The sequence below is a fragment of the Vulpes lagopus genome, chromosome 8 (assembly GCF_018345385.1).
Source record: "Vulpes lagopus strain Blue_001 chromosome 8, ASM1834538v1, whole genome shotgun sequence".
Taxonomy (NCBI): Eukaryota; Metazoa; Chordata; class Mammalia; order Carnivora; family Canidae; genus Vulpes; species Vulpes lagopus.
Window position 1 is genome coordinate 91,151,345 of NC_054831.1, and position 20,646 is coordinate 91,171,990.

General features: G+C 46.8%; 1 protein-coding gene across 2 annotated transcripts in view; it reads right to left on the reverse strand.

The window, feature by feature from the left end:
* The window catches only part of DPYSL3 (dihydropyrimidinase like 3), a 120,261-nt gene that overhangs the window by 53,188 nt on the left and 46,427 nt on the right, over positions 1-20,646 (reverse strand). Inside the window, exon 1 of one of the 2 annotated variants that reach the window (XM_041766693.1) lies at positions 8,612-8,888. The exons of the other annotated variant lie outside the window; for it this stretch is intronic. Coding sequence (XP_041622627.1) covers positions 8,612-8,650 — 39 coding nt within the window. The 5' untranslated portion in view covers positions 8,651-8,888. Of the gene's footprint in view, positions 1-8,611; positions 8,889-20,646 lie in introns of those variants that run through there. 2 annotated transcript variants of the gene reach the window in all.

Below are 20,646 nucleotides of genomic sequence, written 5' to 3' on the forward strand. Positions count from 1 at the left end.
ACCTGCTTCTCCCCTGCCTGTGTCTCTGACACCCTCTCTCTCTCTCTCTGCGTCTCTCATGAATAGATAAAATCTTTTTTTAAAAAAAAGGAAATTTAATATTCAAGACAGCTGTCAGTGAAAGGACAATGTACAAGCACAAATGCACGCACATGTTCTGATCGTCTTCTGCCTTGAAACTATTCCTGCAAAGTAAGTGTTTCACCCATTCATTCAACAAATATTTACAGAAGGCTTAATATATGCCAGCCAAAGACAAAGTACTGGAGATTCAGTGGTAACAAAATCCAAACCATACCTACCTCATGGGGTATCCATGGCATTATCTGGCCTCGGGGGAAGGGTTATTTCCATGGGATGGAAGCTGCCACACCTAAAATATTGGCATGAGCACCTGAAAAGAGTTTGGTGGAGCATATACAGACTAGGGGCTGTTTTCTGCTGGGTGCCTGTTTACCTGACCAGTATAGACTTGGGGCCATTTGTTCCCTTTGTGCCCTTATCGTTGATAGCCTTGTCCAAAAGAGGGGCTATATGTGCCAAGCAAAGAAATCATGGTCTTATTTTAATAAACTCATTTGAATTAATACCAACGTGCTGCTGAGGAAAGGACATTATTACATTTCTCTCCTGTACGGAGTCTATTAGCCAAGTCTACCCGCTGAATGAGAAAAAAAGGCTGGGATTTCAAGTGTAAAAGGCAGCCAAAGACCCTTAGACCCAACACAGATGTGGGCTGGTTCCACTGAGTTTAAGCCAACAAGGAACCGCTCTGCTCCGACTTTCTTCACATGGAGTTCTCTTCCTTTGATGCCCTCATTTGACTGATGCAGAATGGAGAAGGAAAATAAGGGTTTGCCCAAAGTCACCCATAATTTAGAGGCAAGGGCAGGCCTGAACCACAGCATGCTGACACTCCGTGCAGGTCTGTCTTCCCCTGTGTCAAAGAACAAGAGGACTCCTTTGCTCTAGGAACCAGCAGAACTCCTCTCTTAAAAAGTCGAATCTCACTTTAACCTGCATATCTCATTGTTCGTGCTTCCCAGGAAAAAGAGAGAGAGAGAGAGAGAGAGAGAGAGAGAGACTCATTAAGCCAGGAGAAATGTGTCCTTGAAATCCAGATGTCCCCAGTAGGCTCCTCCTCAACCATTTCTAAAGCGGAGCTCCCCCATCTGGCTTAGAGTGCTGGGTGTGTCCTGTGCTTCTGGGGCCCAACGGGAACAGAGAGCTTGGCTCCTTCTAGGTCTGGGAAGCGGACAGGGACAGCGAGCGTGAAGGGGCCTTGGGCCCAGATCTGTACTTACACAGGGCAGGAAAACAGCATCTGTGTTTCCACACTGCACTCATACATGCATCTGGGCAAAAGCCAGAAGCTAAGTCAGACAGCTGGCAAAGCAATGCATGAACCACTGTGAGGAGGGGAGGCACTCAGTTGTTGCTGCAGTGATGACGTGATCATTTTGGCCAGATCATCCCCACGCCATCCACCCTGAGAAGCCCGCATTTGTGCGCTAACAGGTGTGGGCGGCTGGAGGTGATGGGGGTGGGGAAAACCACCGGTGGGTATGGAAGGACAGGCTGCCTTCCTGCCTTCAAAACTAACTCTCCTCTGGAGGATTCAGTCCCAGGATCTTGCTTTCTCAACTGTGTACCTTTAAGTCAAGTTAGTAAAACTCTTGCAGCCTCTATCCAGAGCACCAAAATGGTAGTTAATCGTTGCAGCTCCAGGAGATGCTACAAGTCAAGTGAGGCAATCCATGTAGTTTGTGCTAAGCCACTCAATACGTGGTAGCTATTAACAGCTCCACTATGCTTCGTTCCATCTTTCTAACCACTGAGATCCCTACAATCTAATTAACAGAAGAGAGTTCCTCAAGAGAAGTTGGATTTTTTTCAAAGATTTCATTTATTTATTTGAGAGAGAGAAAGAGAGAGAGCGCACACATGAGCAGGAAAAGGAGCAGAGGGAGAAGGACAAGCAGACTCCATGCTGAGAATGGAACCAGAAGTAGGGCTCGATCTCACTGAGGCCCTGAGATCATGACCTGAGCCAGAAATCAAGGGTCAGACACTGAACGGATGAAGCCAGTTGGAGCCCCAGAGAATGTTTTGTTTTGTTTTGTTTTAAGATTTTATTTATTTATTCATTAAAGACAGAGAGAGAGAGGCAGAGACATAGGCAGAGGGAGAAACAGGCTCTGTTCAGGGAGCCTGAGGCAGGACTCAATCTCGGGACCCTGTCATCACGACCTGAGCCAAAGACAGACCCTCAACCACTGAGCCATCCAGGTGCCCCAAGAGAAGTTGTTTTTATAAGTAGACTCCACATGGTGACTAGGACCAAAGAGGCCAAACTGAGGAGCCCATCCTATCCCACCACACAGTTTTTTTGGTCTATCTCATATATTGAAATACACACGTATACTCAGTTTGATGAAAGAAATTTCACAGCAAAAGAGTGTGCAAATAGAAAATAGCCGATTTCTCTGGGTTGTCCAGGGTCTTTCACATTTGTTTCCGAAGGGCCCATAGAAAATGGAAGCAAAGGTAAAATGGAACACTGATTTGAGAAGGGAGTAACTGGGGAGCCGGTCAGGCTTCCTATTAACATTCATCACAGGAGGTGATGACATATTCAAATTTCCAGTTCCCTTATGATTAGGAGCACTGATTTAATCAAAAAGACACAGATTTATATCCTAGGGAGACATTCCTACTGGCGTAAACAATTTGTGACTTTTCAAATGTAATAAGCAAAAGCAAATAGTTCTATAAAATATGTCAACAGGTAAAGAACAGAGGGCCCATTAGGATATGAAGGGTTTTTTTGTTCTTTTTCAAATTCAATGCTATTTTTTTTTCCTGAGGAGAAAGGGCAGAGAAAAAGCTACTAAACAGGGAGTCATGAAGAAATTGCTAGAAAGGGTAATCCTAACCTGGGTCACTTTAGCCTTCAAGCTAATAAGGATTGAAAAAATGACCCAGTGTAAGAAAAATGCCCTTTATTTAAGTTAAAAGAAAATCTCTACATCAAAGTCCAAAGTCCTATTAGATTGTGAGAAATGAATGAGAAGCCTACTTTTGAAGAACACTGCAATATAACTGAAGCAAGAAAAAAAAAATAAGAAGAGCTCTTATATAACATTGCATTAATTTTTGTTTTTGAGAACTTGTGTTCAAAAAATAGCTTCCTAAGTAGCTTTTTCCTACCCCAGACCCTTATCATGTCTTCCTCCTCATTAATTTCCACATTCCAGAGTGGTTGGTATTTTATAAATAAATTAGTGTTGCAGCACCTGGGGGTGCTCAGTGGTTGAGCATCTGCCTTTGGCTCAGAGTGTGATTCGGGGGTCCTAGGATCGAGCCCCACATCTGGGTCCTTTGCTCAGTAGAGAGCCTGCTTCTCCTTCTGCCTATGTCTCTGTCTCCCTCTCTCTCTCTCTCATGAATAAATACATAAAATCTTACCAAAAAAAAAAAATGAGTGTTTACCATTTTGAAGAGATCAGGGCTCACACACCACTACAGGGTCACTATCTTCATGGAGGCCTTTCAACAGCCCTCCCACAATGAGATAAGCAGGGAGATTTTCATCTATAAGCTGACAGTTCTACCCCATAAATTGGAATTCTCTGAGGAAATCTATTCCTCTAGAATTCCCCCAAATGTCCAGCCAGCTCCATCATAGCTACTAACAGGCAGAGCTGTCTAGACACCTGAGGCACTTTGCTTATGCTTCAGAAAGAAGAGTAACAAGCCAGGGGTGCCAGGGTGGGTTAAGCCCATGACTCTTCATTTGGCTCAGCTCATGATCTCAGCGTCATGAGATTGAGCCTTGTGTGGGGCTCCATGGGCAGCTCAAATCTGCTTGGGATTCTCTCTCTCCCTCTGCACACGCCCCCCCCAAAATAAATAAATAAATAAATCTAGAAAGAAAGAAAGAAAGAAAGAAAGAAAGAAAGAAAGCAAGCAAAGGGGGATCCCTGGGTGGCTCAGCGGTTTAGCACCTGCCTTCGGCCCAGGGCATGATCCTAGAGCCCCAAGATCGAGTCCCACCGGGCTTCCTGCATGGAGCCTGCTTCTCCCTCCTCCTGTGTCTCTGCCTCTCTTTCTCTCTCTCTGTGGGTGTCTCTCATGAATAAATAAATAAAATCCTTAAAAAAATAAAAAATAAATCTAATTTAAAAAAAAGAAAGAAAGAAAGAAAGGAATAACCTGGCTGAGGATCACCACATAGCTGCTCAAAATACAAGTAAAAAATGAACACCCTGGGCAGTGCCTGGGCTGAGATTTCCATGATCAGATATCTAAGATGCTTCCCATTCCTAACTTTTACTCTGGAATTTCCCTACCAAGATGCCTTACACGGATAGAAGTGACTGTGGACAACTCCATCTCTTTTGGTCTCCTAAACACTAGTCCTCCAACCCCTAATGCTAGCTCCTGGACTAAAGTGACACCTCTGGAAGCGAGAAGACACAGAGGCTGGGGTAGGATTGCACTCACGCCCTCTCCTGCTTCTTGGCCACCTCTAGGCCCCCTGCCCAGCCACTGCACTTCATAAGGCCCCATCCCTTCCCCTCGGGAATAAAAACTTCCCATGGCACCCACAACGCTCACACCCTTCAAATGGGACCACGGCACCCTGATGATGCGCCCTGGAAAAGAACTCCCCAGGTTGGGTTCCTGCCTGAGGATGTGTATTCTGGGAATTCCCAAACATCACACATGTACAGCCCAACCTCCAATGCAGCCGAGATGCACCATCTGCAAGATAATATTTACGGAAATCCAATTACCGTTTGCATAAAGCCAATTTTTTTGTGATGTATCTCCCAGAGGGAATTCTGGAACTCTTTATCCACACCTTCCAAATCTCTGCTGCATGCGCCTCTGGGAGGCAGCAGCTGTACCAGGACAGCTGAAGCTGGGAAGCCAGAGAAGTCTGGGTTTATTTCCAGCTTTGCCCCAAAATTCTCGCTGGGTAATGCTGGATAACTAACCTCACCTATCTGTGCTTCGGTTTCCTTACAATGGTTTTTTGCAAAGACTCTGACAAGAGAATACACATAAAGCACTGCAACCTAACTGTTAGCTCCCCACCACTCAGCTTCAGGTGGTAGCATGCCAGAGGACCACAAGGACTGTAACTCCCCTAACTTTCTGCCTGCAGAACTGATATGCTAGCTGCCATCCCCCAAAATGCTATTTATATCTATTTAATAAAAAAAGTACGAGACACCATGTTAAGGGATCTGTTGACAGTGGCGGGAAAAACAGGCTTCCCAGATCCTACCAGAACTGCTTGGAGAGTGCAGTCTTTCCTCTACACCGTCTGCCTTACTAACACCACCTTAGAGTGATGGCAGAAGCAGAAACACCAAAAAAAGAGTGTGGTGGCGAGGGACATCCATTTTAATTTCAATCAGGTGTGTAGGTTTGGGTCCTGCCTCCAACACTTACTCAACCTCTGATCCTGGGCAAATGCATTTGATTTTCTATGGATTTCGGGTGGGAGGGCTTGGGTTATTTTTTTTTTCTGGATCTATAAACTGGGGATAACTATAGTACCTTTCAGAGAGCATTGAATCAAGGGTCAAAACGAGACAATACGTGTAACGCACATAGCACAATACCTGATACAAAATAAACACTCAGTAGGTGTGAGCTATTCTTATTTGGAACAATTTTTTATTCATGTATTGATTTAACCGACAATCATGAGACATCTGCATTCTAGAAGCTATGCTAGACGGTGGAGACAGAGGTGAACGGCTGCACAGGGTCCCTGCTCTGATCTGCTGAACCACCCTGAACTGCCAGCCCGACGTTTAGAAGCAAGGGCAGGTATGGAGGTGGACCAGACCGGCCATGCACCTGAGAAAGAACAATAAGATGTGAGGCCCGAGACACTCACAGAGAAAGCCCTGGCCAATTCTACCCATGACAGAGAAATCCCTCTCTCCAAGAAACCAATAAACATAGGTTAGTAAGAAGGCTTTGATCTCAGGAGGGAGGCAAAACGAGGTGGCAAGAAAAACAAAAACAAAGAAAGCCTCACTGGGGTCCCCAAATTGTGGCAGAGGGTGGTGTCTGGGGAGGCAAAAGGTATCCAGCAAGAAAGACTGCCCCCATCGATCCTCAGATTCTAGTGACATTTTAGCTACTGGGTGGGGCAGCCTTCACAGAAAGGAATACAGAGAGGCTAGAAAACTTAATTCAAATTCCATAATCTTATCATTTAAAAGAATATGCTAGAATTAAGAGTAGGGCATATCTGTTCCATTTAAATCTTTAATGACATTTTCTATGTAGGTATATCTGTGTCCATATTTTAATGTTTTTAATTGTATCGAGGAAGAGTATTTGAACCCTTATAGTATGTAGGTAACTACAATCATCTATAGACATGCAAACATGCAAAACTAATTGAACCAAGAATAGAACTCTCGTTCACAGAAATACAAACACAAAGCCTGAGGAAAATCTACAAATGGAGTCCTTGCCCCCAAAGACCAATACCCACCCTCCTGCCATGCTCCTCTGCTCCCCGCTACCCCAGACCCCTTTCAACAAGGTGAATACAAGGAAGAAATTCACAACCACTGTCCATTCTTGTCACAGTTGCCGGAGACACACAGCCCCGGCTTCAAGGCAGAGGCGGCTATGCAGCACCACGCCCCATGCACAGAGAGAAAGGATGCAAGCAGCACGGAGCATGAAGGAGGCACCCCAGGGAAGAGCATCCAAACAGGAACAAAAGGGAACCCCTGGCAAACCTGGCTCTAGGATCAGGGCACAGCCACATTTATGGGGGCTTCGAAGGCAAGTGATCAATCAGGGCCAGATTTCTCTGGCTTTCCTGAAAGGTGGCCTAAGTGATACCTATAAGAATGGGCGTGGCCCTCAGTGCCATATCACAGCCTGAGTCCATAAGAAGAACCTTGCAGTGCTCAGACTAGAAAGAAAAAAAAACAAGCTTTTCTCTGCTTATCCCAAACAGGGGCACTGGCAAATGTATCCTCGAGGTAAGGCAAGTGGCATAAGTGCAGCATACTTCACTTGTAATAGCATGAGCGCGGGGTTCATCCCTCCCCCGTTAGAGAAACAGTATAAAAATTGAGCTTTTGTCTCAGTCTTTTTTTTTTTTTAACAATACCTTCCACAGCTCTCTGCAAAGACAGCTGGTGCTCCGAGACTACTGTGCATTGTAAAAGATCCACTATGTATCTTCAATAACGTGAAGTCGATGATATCACAAAGTGATAAAGGAGGATATGTTTACACCTGACACCTTTACCTGGCAAAAGGATCCCTACCCATCCCCACTACCCTTTCTCCCAGTATTCATTCCCTAAGACCAGGTGGACAGCAGGAAGGGGTGGGGTGCCCTTGTGTGGGGTGAAGGTCAGGTGCATGAAAACACAGCGTGCGTCAATAGAAATAAACCACTTGAGAATAAAGTGCAGTAGAGGCAAAAACAGCTTGGTCCTGCCTACAGGGGTAAGGTCCTGCATTGGTGATCTGGAGCACACAGGGCGTTCCACACATAGCGGAGCAAGTGCAAACACACGCACGCCCACAGCAAAACCTGGTGGATCCCTGGTAAATTAACTACAGGAGCAGGTACAGCTCTGCCCTAGGGCAGCTGCAGAGCCTCCCAGGGGCCAGCTGATCACTTCCTTTGTTCGCCTTGCAAAGATGGAGTAGCCACCCATTCCCCCCGCTACACACGCGCGCACACAGACACACACACTACACACACACACTACACACACACCCCCATTCACTACAGACAAAGCACAACCATACTGCTTCACGCCAAACTACCAAATGTCAAGGTTTATCGTCACTGCTGTTTTGCCCCCTACCACCGCCACCCCCTTCTGGGGGGCATGCCCATCCCAGCCTGCCGCGTGCCCTTCCACTCAGGGGCATGGTTTCTGCGCATCCCGGAGACACCCCGAGCGGGGGCGCGGTGTTTTGCAGCCGCGAGCTGCCGGGGTGAAGGTGCGGCTCCTGTCCGGGATCCCGGGCATTGGACACGGGCCGCCGGCGGGCGCTCGCTCTTGCACACAATGGCATTAGGACGTGTCCTGCACACAGCGTGCGCCTGCGACCCCGAACCAAGATCTGCTCTTACAACTCAGCCTTTTCTTGGGAGGAGATGGGGGGGGGGGGGATGACATGAAAGATGTAAAATGCACCGAGGGCAAAACAAAAAAAAAAGTTGCTCATTCCCGCCACAGCCACGTTAGTGGTCCGGTCCGCAACCTGACGTCCCGAAACATGCACGGGGGCGAATGCAGCGCGAGGGTCCGGGTGCAGCTGGGAGAGGGGCGCGGCCGGGCCACCGGGCCCCGGGGAAGCTGTCACCCCTGCACACGCCGCCTCGGCCAACGAGCCTGAAACAAAAAGCCGAGGCCGCCTGGGGCGGCGCACGGGGGCTCCCCCGGCGGCGCGGGGTCCGGGCAGGGCCCGGGGCTATTTGGAAACTACCGGCGGGGGCGGGGGGACACCTAACCCGGGGTTCCCGGCGCCGCTCTTGGGTTTCCTCTTTGTCTCGCTTCCCCCGAAGGCCGGGGTCCCGCGTGCGGGGCGCCCCACTCACCGTGATCCGCGGGATGTTCTTCTTGCCTTGGTAGGACATGGTGGCGGCGGCGGCGGCGGCGGCCTCCCTGGCTGCTGGGCGCCCGCTCCGGCTGCGGCTGCGGCTGCGGCTGCGGCGGCGGCGGCGGCTCCCGCTCGGCTGCGGCTCCCGCTCGGCTCCGGCGCCCGCGCCCGCGCCCGCGCCCGTCGGCAGCGCGCAGCGCCCGAGATCAGGTGGAGCGAGTGGTGCGCTGGCCGCGGCCGCCGCCCCCCGCGCCTCCGCCCCCCTCGCGGCTCCCGCGGCGGCTGCCGGAGACAATAGTAAATCTCCCCGGCCCCCCTTCACCCCGACCCCCCCGCCACACACACCCTCCTCCGCTCGCGTTCACGCCCGGGCTTTTTTTTTTTTTTTCTTTCCCTCTCTGGCCGTGCCAGCTGGGACCCCGTAAGACCAGAATGGCTGCTCCGCGACTCCTCCCTCTTCTCTCTTATCCCTATTGATTTTCCTCCTTGCATCTGCCTCACCCACTTTTTCTTTTTCTTCCTTTTTGTGTGTGTGTGTGCGTGTGTGTGACTTAGAGTGCGGCGGCGCCAGCCCGCTCACGGCCACCAGGGGGCGCGAGGGACTTTTCGGGGCGGGGATGCTGCAGTCCCGGGGGCCGCCCCCCCCCCGCCCCCCGCCCCCGCCCCCGCCCGGCCCCGCGGGCCGAGCCCCTGGCCTGTGTCGCACCCTCCCCACCCTCCTCCCGGGCCCGGGAGGGCTCCCGGCCGCCCGCCGGGGCCGCTGTGGTCCGCTCCGCGCGGGCCGCGGGCTGCAGGCGGCGACGGCGCCTTTGTTCGGGCCGAGGGCCGCGCGCCGCCTCCGCTGCGGTGTAGCGGGCCCGCACCTGTGCGCCCGCCGGCCCCTGCCCGCCCCGGCCCGCCCGGCCCCGGCGCTGCGCATCGCATCGCATCGCATCGGGGCGCGTGTAAAGCAACCACCAACCTCGCTGGGCGGCGGGGCGCTGCGCTGTCAGTTAGCAGCAACTGTTCTCCGTATTTTAAAAAACATTCTCAAAATAACACGCTGCAAGGAACTCTGCTGCCCGGCTCTCGGAACGGGTGGAAGCGCGGTAAGGCGGCTCCGTGGGTAGAGAGGAGAAAACACCTGTGGTTGAGAGGCCCCGTCCCGTTACTGGGGTGCAGCCATGTGGGGGTGCGGGGCGCGACTGCTGCTTCCCCCGGACAGAGAGCCGTGTGCACGGCTGAGCATCCCGAGTGTGCGGTAGGCAGAGCCGGTGGACCAGAGTCGGTACGTCCCTGGGAGCAAAAACACGGCCTTTGAGCGCTGGACTATATTGTCCTTCAGCTACTTGCTACAATTAAATGGCCCAGTATTTGGAGGGACCCTTATGGGTGGGAGCTAAGGGGTGATCCGGCAGCAGGAGCTCCCTCAACTCTCCTGGAAAATGAAGCCAGACGTATCATGTAAATAACAAAAATGGCTTGCTATGCAAAAACTGTAAAAACCCTTTCAGGAGAAGTCTCTACCATCCCCACTCAGTTGTCATTGCTAATGGCCCACTAAATATTCTGCAGAGGTCACTAAGCACAACTAGGTCTGTCTTAGGAATCTTAAACTCACATTTCTATAAGGCAGGCCACTCACTGACCACGCTTCTGGCCATCTTTTCATTAAATTGCAGGCCTTTTCTGCAGTGGAGGAGCTATATAAAGCATCCACCAGAATAGGAACAGAATCCTCCAGCTTGGGCTTTCCAAAATCCTAAAGTGAATCAGCCTGGTCACATAATCGAAGGGGAGACTAAACTCCCTGAAACACTCCCTCCTCTCAAGTGAGTTAATCCAAGCTGCTGGTCATTCATGGGTAACTGGACTGAATGCAGTCTTCACTGTAGAAAAGTCTACAGCCCTCTCCACTTTATTTCTGTGATACTCTGGCTAGAAGGATGAATGCCAGGCAAAGTCACCTCCCTGTAGTCTTTTGCAAAGCCTGAGCAAGGTTTAAGGCCAAAGTCACACCCAAAACATTTTGCTTTGTTCTTATACTGAGACCACTAGCCAAGAGTTGTGAAATTACAAAGCATTCTGGGGATTGGCATGCAAATGAGCAGGATTATATTTAGAACAGGGTAAAAAGAGAATTAACTACATATACTATGAAACCCTGAAGAGCTCTCTCAGTATCTTTCCCCAAGATGTATCCCAAACTTGCTGGAAGGGATCTTGCAAGTTCTTAAGAAAAGTAAAAATATGTAAGGGATATTTACAATCCTCAAGAAATACCACTGCCTCTTTTTCTTTTTTTAATATTATGGGTTTCTTTCCCTTTCTTGCATCCTATTTATGTCCCCTGTTCCTGTCATTATAACCCAGAACACTCTCTACTAAATAGACTTATACCATGTTTTTGATCACTTGATTGTGTGTGTGTGTGTGTGTGTGTGTGTGTGTGTCTTATTTCAAATTAGAAGACTTAGGGTTAATCTCTCTGAGGTCAGGTTGACATGTTATAGGACTTGTGATGTGTTTCTCCGGATCGGACTCCAGCGACAAGCCATGCAAAGGAATGCATAATAACCAGCTAATCAGTTCAAGCTGTTGCCACAATCAGAAATGTACAACAAACACTATTTTTTCTCTCTTTTGTCCCCCCAATCATCTTTTTTCTTTCTTAAATCAAAAGAAAGTGTCCAAGATGAGTTTGAAGGAAAAGGCCTTCCTTGGCTGGGCCTCTCTTTGAGTAAGAAAGACAGCCATCAACACAGGAAGCCTCTGTGTCTGGCCAAGAGAATGAGGAGTGAAACCAGCATGGATGTTTTCCACAGTAGAATGACTCTGAATGGTTTTCCTTGGATACACAGCAGTGCTTGGCTTTAGGTATCTCAGGAAACTATGAGAGAGGGAAAAGAAGACATAGAGAGACTTAATTTATCGTCCCAAAGAAACTTAATTTTGGCCACCAAACCTACCACGTTGGTAGACTTCCACTCCTCCATCAAAGCTACTTTATTCTAGTTGCTCAGGCCAAAGGCGTGGCATCAACCTTGACTCCTTCAGTCCATCCACTTTGCACTCCATAGCCAATCTTTCAGGAAATGCTATTGGTTCTGTCCCTTAACTACATTCAGACTGAGGACATTAATTCATATACTGAGACCCAAAAAGTGGAGGCTGCTCCAGTCGCTGGGACCTTGTCACACATCTAGTGTGTGACAGCACACACAGTCAGCCTCCACTTACCCGAAACCTAACAAACATTGACAAACATCACGATCCTCCAACTCAACTTAACTAGTAGCTTCCTTTACCCTGAAAAATAGGACCTGCTAGTATTATAAGGAAATCCCCAGCCAACCACGCTGTTTCCACGTTGCTTCTTCTAACTCTCCGTAAAACTTGCTCTTGCCCCAAATCCCCCAGAAAGTGTGCTCCACTACTCATGAGGCACTGTACTCCCCCAAACTGTGCATTGTTTTCCTTTGAATAAAGGACATCGAACTAGTTACAAGGTTTTACTCTGCGTGTCATTTCACAATGTGACTTTTTCTTTTTTAAAAAAGTAATAGGACTCTCTTAATCTGCAGGGCTTCTCCCTGTGGCTCGCGGCCACCACGTGTCACATGGACTGCTGCACAAACCTCTGCATGGGGTCTCTTCCATCATTCATTCATTCTTAACAGTACCCACACGAAATTTATCTCATGCTTGCTACGCACTACTTTTCCAGATGCTACTGTTATAGAGGTGAATAACAATGACAATGTCCCAGATCTCAGGAAGCTTACCTTATAGCCTTACTCAAAAATAAGGCACTTATTGGTGCCCTTCCTTTTTTTTTTTAAGATTTTATTTATTCATGAGAGACACAGAGAGAGAGGCAGAGACACAGGCAGAGGGAGAAGCAGGCTCCACACAGGAGCCCTATGTGGGATTCGATCCCAGAACTCCAGGATCACTTCCTGAGCCGAGGGCAGACGCTCAACGGCTGAACCACCCAGGTGCCCCAAGTTGGTGCCCTTCCACGCCTACTTTATCTTCATGGTACTCTTCACCATATGTATATATGATAGTAATTTGTCACTGAGTATTATCCTTCTCTCCATTATTGGAATATAAGCTTCTTGAGGGCAGGGAATCTGTTGGTTTTATTTACGGCTGTATCCTTAGTGTGTGAAACAGGACTCTGCCCATAGAAATTGCTCAATAATTATTAGGTGAGTAACTGTATGAGTTTTAAAATTGTGTCTGAAGAAAGAGTAAATAGATGGAATAAGAATGTTCCTGTAAAAAAAAAAAAAAGAATGTTCCTGTAACTAAGGGCATGTGATTAGAAGCTAGATTTAAGAATATCTATTTTGAGGGCACCTGGATGGCTCAGTCGGTTAAGCCTCTGCTCAGGTCATAATCCTGGAATCTAGGGATCAGGGCTCCCTACTCAGCAGGGAGTCTGTTTCTCCCTTTCCCTCTACCCTTCACCTTGCTAGTGCTCACTTGCAGTCTCTCTATCAAATAAATAAAATATTTTAAAAAAGAAAAAGAATATTTATTTTTGCTTCTCTAAGGCTTCTTAGAGTTTCCTGATTCTAGAATTCACAGCAGGTGAATTCAGGCTGGTGAGGATATTCCTTAGCTAATAGGATACGGTCACAAAATTCTAGGGCAACACATGGGCCAAAGAACAGCTCAGTAGAATAGATTTGTTACCTGAGCACTGATTAGAGAGCTGTAAACTTTGAAAGGAATTGTCATCAAAGTGTACGAGAACATCAAGAGCCTTGTCTTAATTTAAAGAATTAAAAAACAATTGATAATTGGGTTTCAAGAAAAAAGTAGGAATCAAGAATGGTGTGTTGTTTAAGGATCTGGATTTAGAAATAGGGGGAACCTTGGTCCATATTTATTTATTGACTTACTTTTATTTATTGAGTACGTAGTATAGGCACCTAGACAGTAGGAATAAAATAGGTGAATCAAATAGACAAAATGCATGCCCTCTTAAAGCTTATGTTTTAGGAAAGGGACAAGTCTAGGGTTAAAAATGAAAATATATGGTGTTTATAATGGTAGGAGGTGCACTGAGGACAAATAAACCAGGAGTTGGGAAGGTGAAAGTCACTCCAGTGTCTTGAGATTGGGCTGGAATTTTACATACAGAGTCACAGAAGGTCAGGTGAGATAATGGTAGCTGAGACCAAACGGTAACAGTACAAGCAGTGAGAAATGGTCACATATTAGATATGTTTCAAGGTTAAACCAACAGTATTTGCTGATGGACTCGACCAGGGTGTGAGAAAAAGAGGAACTGAGAATTACATTAAATCTGTTGGCCAGAGCAACTCAAAAGGTAATGGTGTGCCTCACGGCCACGGGGGAAAAATGTGGGAGGAATGGTATTGAGGGAAAGATCAGGAATACATCTGTGGACATTCCTATTAAATGCTGAAGTGAGGGATCCCTGGGTGGTGCAGTAGTTTAGTGCCTGCCTTCAGCCCAGGAGGTGATCCTGGAGACCCGAAATTGAGTCCCACGTTGGGCTCCCTCAATGGAGCCTGCTTCTCCCCCTGCCTGTGTCTCTGCTTCTCTCTCTCTCTCTCTCTCTCTCTCTCTCTGTCTGTCTCTCATGAATAAATAAAATCTTTTTTTAAAATTAAAATAATAATAAATGTTCAAGTGAAAGAGTGTCTGGGTGGCTCAGTCAGTTAAGCATCTGCCTTCAGCTCGGGTCAGGATCTCAGGGTCCTGGGATGGAGCCCCCGTGTAAGCATCTGGCTCCCTACTCAGCAGGGAATCTGCTTCTCCCTCTTCCTCTGCTCTTCCTCCCCACTCATGCTCTCACGCTCTCCCTCTCTCTCAAATAATGATCCTTTAAAAAAAATATGTTGAAGTGAAATGTTAAGCAGGCAGGCAGATATCTGAGATTAGAAATCGAAGGGATGACCTGGGCCAGAGACACAAAACTTGGGATTCGGCAGCCTCTAGGTATTATTTAACAATGCTGGAGGAGAGGAACAAGGAAGTGAGTGGAGATAGAGGGCAGAAAGGTCTGAGGTATGTAAGCGTCCTGCGGGGAAATGAGCACCCAGGAAAACGACTGGAGACAGTGGTCAGTGAGACAGAGGGTACACCATGGGAGCATGGTGTTCTGAAGGTCAAGAAACCACAATATTTCAGAGGAGAACATGTTCACTTTGTTAAATGCTGCTGAAAGTTCAAGGAAGATGAGAAGTGAGAATTAATTAGTGCATGAAGGGTGCCTCTGTGGCTGTTGGTGAAGCGTCTGCCTTCAGCTAAGGCCATGATCCTGGGGTCCTGGGATTGAGCCCCACCTAGGGCTCCCTGCTCAGCGGGGAGCCTGCTCCTCCCTCTGCTGCTCCCCCTGCCTGTGCGCTCGCTCTCTCTTTCTCTCCAATAAACAAATAAAATCTTTAAAATAATAATAATAGAGACACCTGGGTGGTTCAGTGGATGAGCGTCTGCCTTTGGCTCAGGGCGTGATCCCAGGGTCCCGGATGGAGTCCCACATCAGGCTCCTTGCATGGAGCCTGCTTCTCCCTCTGCCTGTGTCTCTGCCTCTCTCTGTGTGATTCTCATAAATAAATAAATAAAATCTTTTGAAAAATAAAAAATAAAACAATAATAATAATTAGTGCATGAAAACACCATCAGAATCACTGAGGGCCTTCCCCTGAGCACCTATGAGTATCTTAATAGCCACCTCATAATGGTCTTCTGGGGAGCGTATATTAAATTATTCAAGTCATATTTCCTGAGTACCTACCGTGTGTGTGTGTGTGTGTGTGTGTGTGTGTGTGTGTGTGTGTACTGGTCCTAATGAAGTCGTGGGGATGAAAACTGATTGGAGTGTTTCCAAGATACAATCAAAGTGAATTGGAGACATCTGATGTAGACATCTCTTTCAAGGGATTTTACTGTAAATGAAGACAAGGAAATGGTGCCGTAACAGCCAGAGAAAGTGGAATCTCATGTGAGAGAAATAAGAGCATGGTCATGGGCGCTCTCTCTGTAAGAGACGGGGACAAGAGGCCTAACATTCTTGAATGGGCAACACAGGTGACATCTAGTGTTCAGATAGAGGGCTTGCCCATAGCAAAGAGCAAAGAAGGTTCATCCACAGGGAAGTGAGGATGGAGCATGGGATCTTGGCTCCTTAAACAAGAAGAGACGGTTCAGATGTACAGGGAGATAAAGGACAGTGAACATATTAAAGATTAAATAAGATTATTCATGCAAAACTCTTAGCCCAAAGCAAGTTAATTAGCAACTATTCCTGCCATTACTTTTACTGTTCTGATTTTTCAAACTCGTTTACATCCGGGACTATGTCTTATTTATCTTTTCAGTCCCCAGCTCTTTCACAATGCTTGAAATAGAGTGGAATTAATACACTATGATATAAACTGAATAGAGGAGAAAAATCAAGAATATCCTCTGCCTTCCTTTTTAATATCCAAAATATCTATAATAAGTGACTAGCCATTTCCATGGTTTCAATCATCGAAAATATTTTCTACTTTTTCAAAAACCAATTTATATTTTGCTATATGAACACACAGAAACATTTCCCTTGGTCCTGATGTTTAAGATAGAGGGGGGGGGGGACGGTTTCAAAATAAATGCAGAAAGAATTCTGAAGAGGCAAAAAACACATACCAGGCCTTTGTGAAACATATAGGCTATTCTAATGTTAGCAAATATGCATTTAATCACAGAATCGCCCATTAAGTCACTTGGATCTGTAAATTTTATCCACAGTTCAAACAGGGGAAATCTGAGTCATATACTTCCAGTATCACAGAATGAAAATCAAGGTGGTGATTAACCTGTTATTATTAGATGTTTATACATTAAATACACAATCAATTTTATCTTTGATACACATAAGGCAAAAAAGAAAATAAAAATATTATAGACACAAAATATTCCCATGGGCTGATTCCCAAATCATACTTATACCAGCCTGAGCAAGGTGTACAGACCTACTTCTCCCTGGATAGATTTTCTCATTCATTTCTTTAATAGAGGATGGTTCTGAAGGCCTCTGGCCTTCAGATTTGATGGTAATTCATTTCAAAGCCATAGGCAGGCACACTGTCTAGAATTATAGGATAAGGTTGGGAGGGAGAGATAAATTACTGTGTGTGCATCTCCATCTCTGGGTCAACACATGTTAGACACACAGGTGAGGTTATATTTGTTAAAACAGCAGTTGGAAACTAAAATAGATAGTAATCAAAATGAATCAAGGATTGATGATTAGAAGGCTGAAGGTAGCACTCCACTAAAAAGTCATAATCTCATGGGGCATCTGAGTGGCTCAGTTGGTTAAGTGGCTGACTCTTGATTTTGGCTCAGCATGTGACCTCAGGGTCCTGCGATAGAGCCTCACGTCATGCTTCATGCTCAGCAAGGAGCCTGCTTGAGGATTCTCTCTCCCTCTCCCTCTGGTCCCCCCCCCCCAGCTTGTACACCCACTCTGTCTCAAACAAATAAATAAATCTTTAAGACAAAGAAAGTCATAATCCTGTGCCCAATTTCTCGATCTGATCTAGTTTTAAAGCTTGCAAAACAGTAACTAAAGGAGAAGCCGGGTCATCACGAGGAAAGATCCTCCAACACCAAGACTAGAGGTCATGATTCTTCTAGTCTTTCCTCAAGGAGGTCCTAGGGCCAACAACTAATGCCACTGGAAACTGAAAAAGAGGGCTACCTAAACACCAGGGGGCAGATGGATATAAGTTTCCAAATGACACAGATACCCAGAAACTTGAGGCATCAGCAGAGCTCCTCTGTTAGTGTGAAAGCATGCTAAGGCCAATTGATAAGCAGGCTCCTGGTCTAGCTCTGGCTCTCTGGCTTACCTTTGGCCCGCTAGCTTTACAGATATACCTACTGGTCATTTGCACAAACCTGTATTGATTAATTGGAGTGGATAAATATGGCAATTAGCACACTTCAATGTTGGTTTCTTGGCCTGTAGGGTAACAGCAATTAAGGTGGGAAGATCAAGTAGAAAGCTCTAAAACTGTCCCCTACCTTTACCCCAAAACATAAAATCAAGAGAGCAAATTTAAAATTTGCATCCTAAGAGAATGGCCTTAAAGACCAAAAGTTATGCGGCTAGTAATCCCCATTATATGGTCATTTAGTTCATTACTCTGGATAGTACAAAAGCCAGACCAATCCCAATGCGTAACTCAATCATTTAAGAGCCCAAATCAAAAGTGTGGTGATATTTTCCTAGAGCATATTGTCACAGTCTCAAGTACATGGTACACCACCACTGAACTACCAAAGGAGTTCTTTTCCATCCCTGCCAGAAAAGCAAAGCAAAGCAGTTTGCATGTACTTGAAACAGATGACAGTACCCATGAAGTGTCTTGACCAGGGCTACAACTGTCCTTCCTCCATTATAATACAGTCCGAAAAGATCTAGTCTGGACATCTTGAAGAACATCCTACTGGTACACTCTCTGGATGACATCATGCAAAACTGACAGATGAGCAAGAAGTGGTAAGACACATGAGCTACAGAGTGTTTTGTGAAGGACACATGAACTTCGGAGACGGGGGAGGAAAAGGCCACCCCTGCCAAAATAAATAAATCAATCTTTCAAAGAAGAAAAGGGATGAACACATATTCTAGGTATGGATTTGCCTTTGCTGCTGCTAGAGCCTCAGTTCAACATAAGGAGTGTTTAATGCACTGGCCTGGGTCCCATAACATCACATCAGACTAAGAGGTCTACTTAATATCAAGTAAGATACATGAAAGGTCATGTGGATACAGGATCCAGTAGTTCCATCACATACTGCCCCGCCTAGAAGCTGCCATCCTAAATGTAGAGGAATGATCTACGGAAGGCACAAATGAAGCACTAATTCAGAGATGATTCCTTGCAAGGATAGGGCCCCATCCTCCAGGATGCACTGTACATTTTAAATCAGTGTCCTTTATAAAGTATGTACTGTCCCAAAGAGAAGAATATATGAATCCAAGAACCAAGGGAAAGAAGCAAGAGTGACCCCTTTGACCATCACTCCCAGGCACCAAGTGGGAAATACATATTTCACATCCCTGCACCTCCAGGTTGTTTCCTGTCTTTTCACCAAAGGGAACGTGCTTTCCACCAGGGGGCATAGCAAGAGTCCTACTGAACTCTTAAGTTCCTGCTGCTCTGGGGCACTCAGGCTTCTGGGCCCAGGGACCAAATAAGCAAGGAAGAGAATTGGCAACCTTATAGGACCCAGATTATTGAGAGGTGGCAGGGCTGCTGTTACACAATGGGGGAAGGGAGAAGTATGTATGACACCCATGCAATCTACACAGTTCTTTTAGGTACTACCTTGCCCAGTCTTGATAGTAAATAGACAAGCACATTAGCCACAACCTGACAAGGGCATGGTGACCGGGGTCCATGTCCCAATGCCAAGTAAACCATCAGGACCAGTGAAGAAGTTAGCTAAGAATGAGGAGAATCTAGACTAATTAGTAGAGGACCATAATGGTATTATTGTGGCCCTAAGACCAACTTTGGGGAAAGAGGCCCTGACACCCCCAAAAGAAGAGACACGTGCAGATTTTAGAGCTGGTGATCCCAGGACTTACATAAAGAAGTGAATGTGAAGAGTGTAAGGAGAGGTCTGTAGCAGACGCTATGAAGCTCTACCCAGCCTCCCCCCAGCCGCCTCCCGGTTCAGGATGGAAGGACTCTGTCCTCCAAGTGCTCTCAACCTTCAGCCATCAGCCCTTCTGGAAACTGACCTTGTCTCAGGTAACCCCCCCTCCGCCCCCCAAGGCAGCCTGATCCAGTAAGTGCTTAAAGTGAGCATATAAGGTGAGAGGGTAACAACTCCAAAGGCTGTCAGGTCAGCCAAAGCCTTTTAGACCACATCACAGCTCAACTTCCCACTCTGCCCAACTGTCCCCTCCCCTCCCCTTGCACAGATTTTGATCACTAATAAACTTCCTGCATGTTATTTTTCCACAATCTGAGTCCCAGGAAACCCAATATGAAAAGTGAGGCTGGTATTAAATGAATATATGGTTATATGGAATATATATATGGAATGATTTTTTTTTTTTTTTACTTAGCCACTATTTTTAAAGGTACAGATTTCACACTCAAATTTAGATATCTTTAAAAATTGGAAAACTTGGAGGGTGCCTGGATGGCTCAGTCAGTCGACTGTCTGACTCTTGGTTTCAGCTCAGGTCATGACCTCAGAGTCCTGGGATTGAGCCCCATATGGGGCTCCACCCTGGGTAGGGAGTCTACTTGAGGATTCTCTCCTTCTCCCTCTGCCCCTCCTCTCCCTCTCATGCTCTTTCTCTCTCAAATAAATAAATAAATCTTTTTTTAAAATTATAAAATGTGGGAATTCTGGGCTCCCAGATACAGATTGGTGCCCATCAGCTAGAGTTAAATACTGCCTGCCTTTTGGATAGAACATGTACTCTCCCATTAACGTCTGCTGCTTCCTTTTCCTTGAAGGAGGGTTGGCTTCCATTTATTTATGCTACCTGCCTGGTGTAGAGTCATGTGAATTTCTGCCATGAGATCATCTGGAGAGTCTTGAGTTATCTAGGCATTAGAGAGTAGGGGGCTCTGTGTCTCAAAGGCAAGGGTTGTTTTTTGTTTTTTGTTTTTTCCAAAGTAGTCTTTGGTGCCTGTTCAGAATTGAGGGAGCAGTGAGTTATCTCCAGGAAACCGCCTCCTTCCCCAACCCACCCCTACCCCACCCCCACTGTGCCCTAAACCACAAGATTGCATCCCGGAACTATCCGCCTGTGTGTTAAAAGCCTGTGTGAGAACATGACTGGAGCTGCAGAGTCTCCGGCTAAGTGCAGTCAGTTCCACCCTTCGGCTGAGCGGAAACACACGTGATTGGATTCAGACCTCTTCCTGAGGAGCACCAAAGCTCCCTCCCAGAACAGGGATTTGAGATTCATTCTTGGATGGAGGCTCACAAGAGCAGGCCAGCCCCCAAACGCAAGAGGCCACCCCAGTTTATATGTTCCAGGTTTCCCCAATC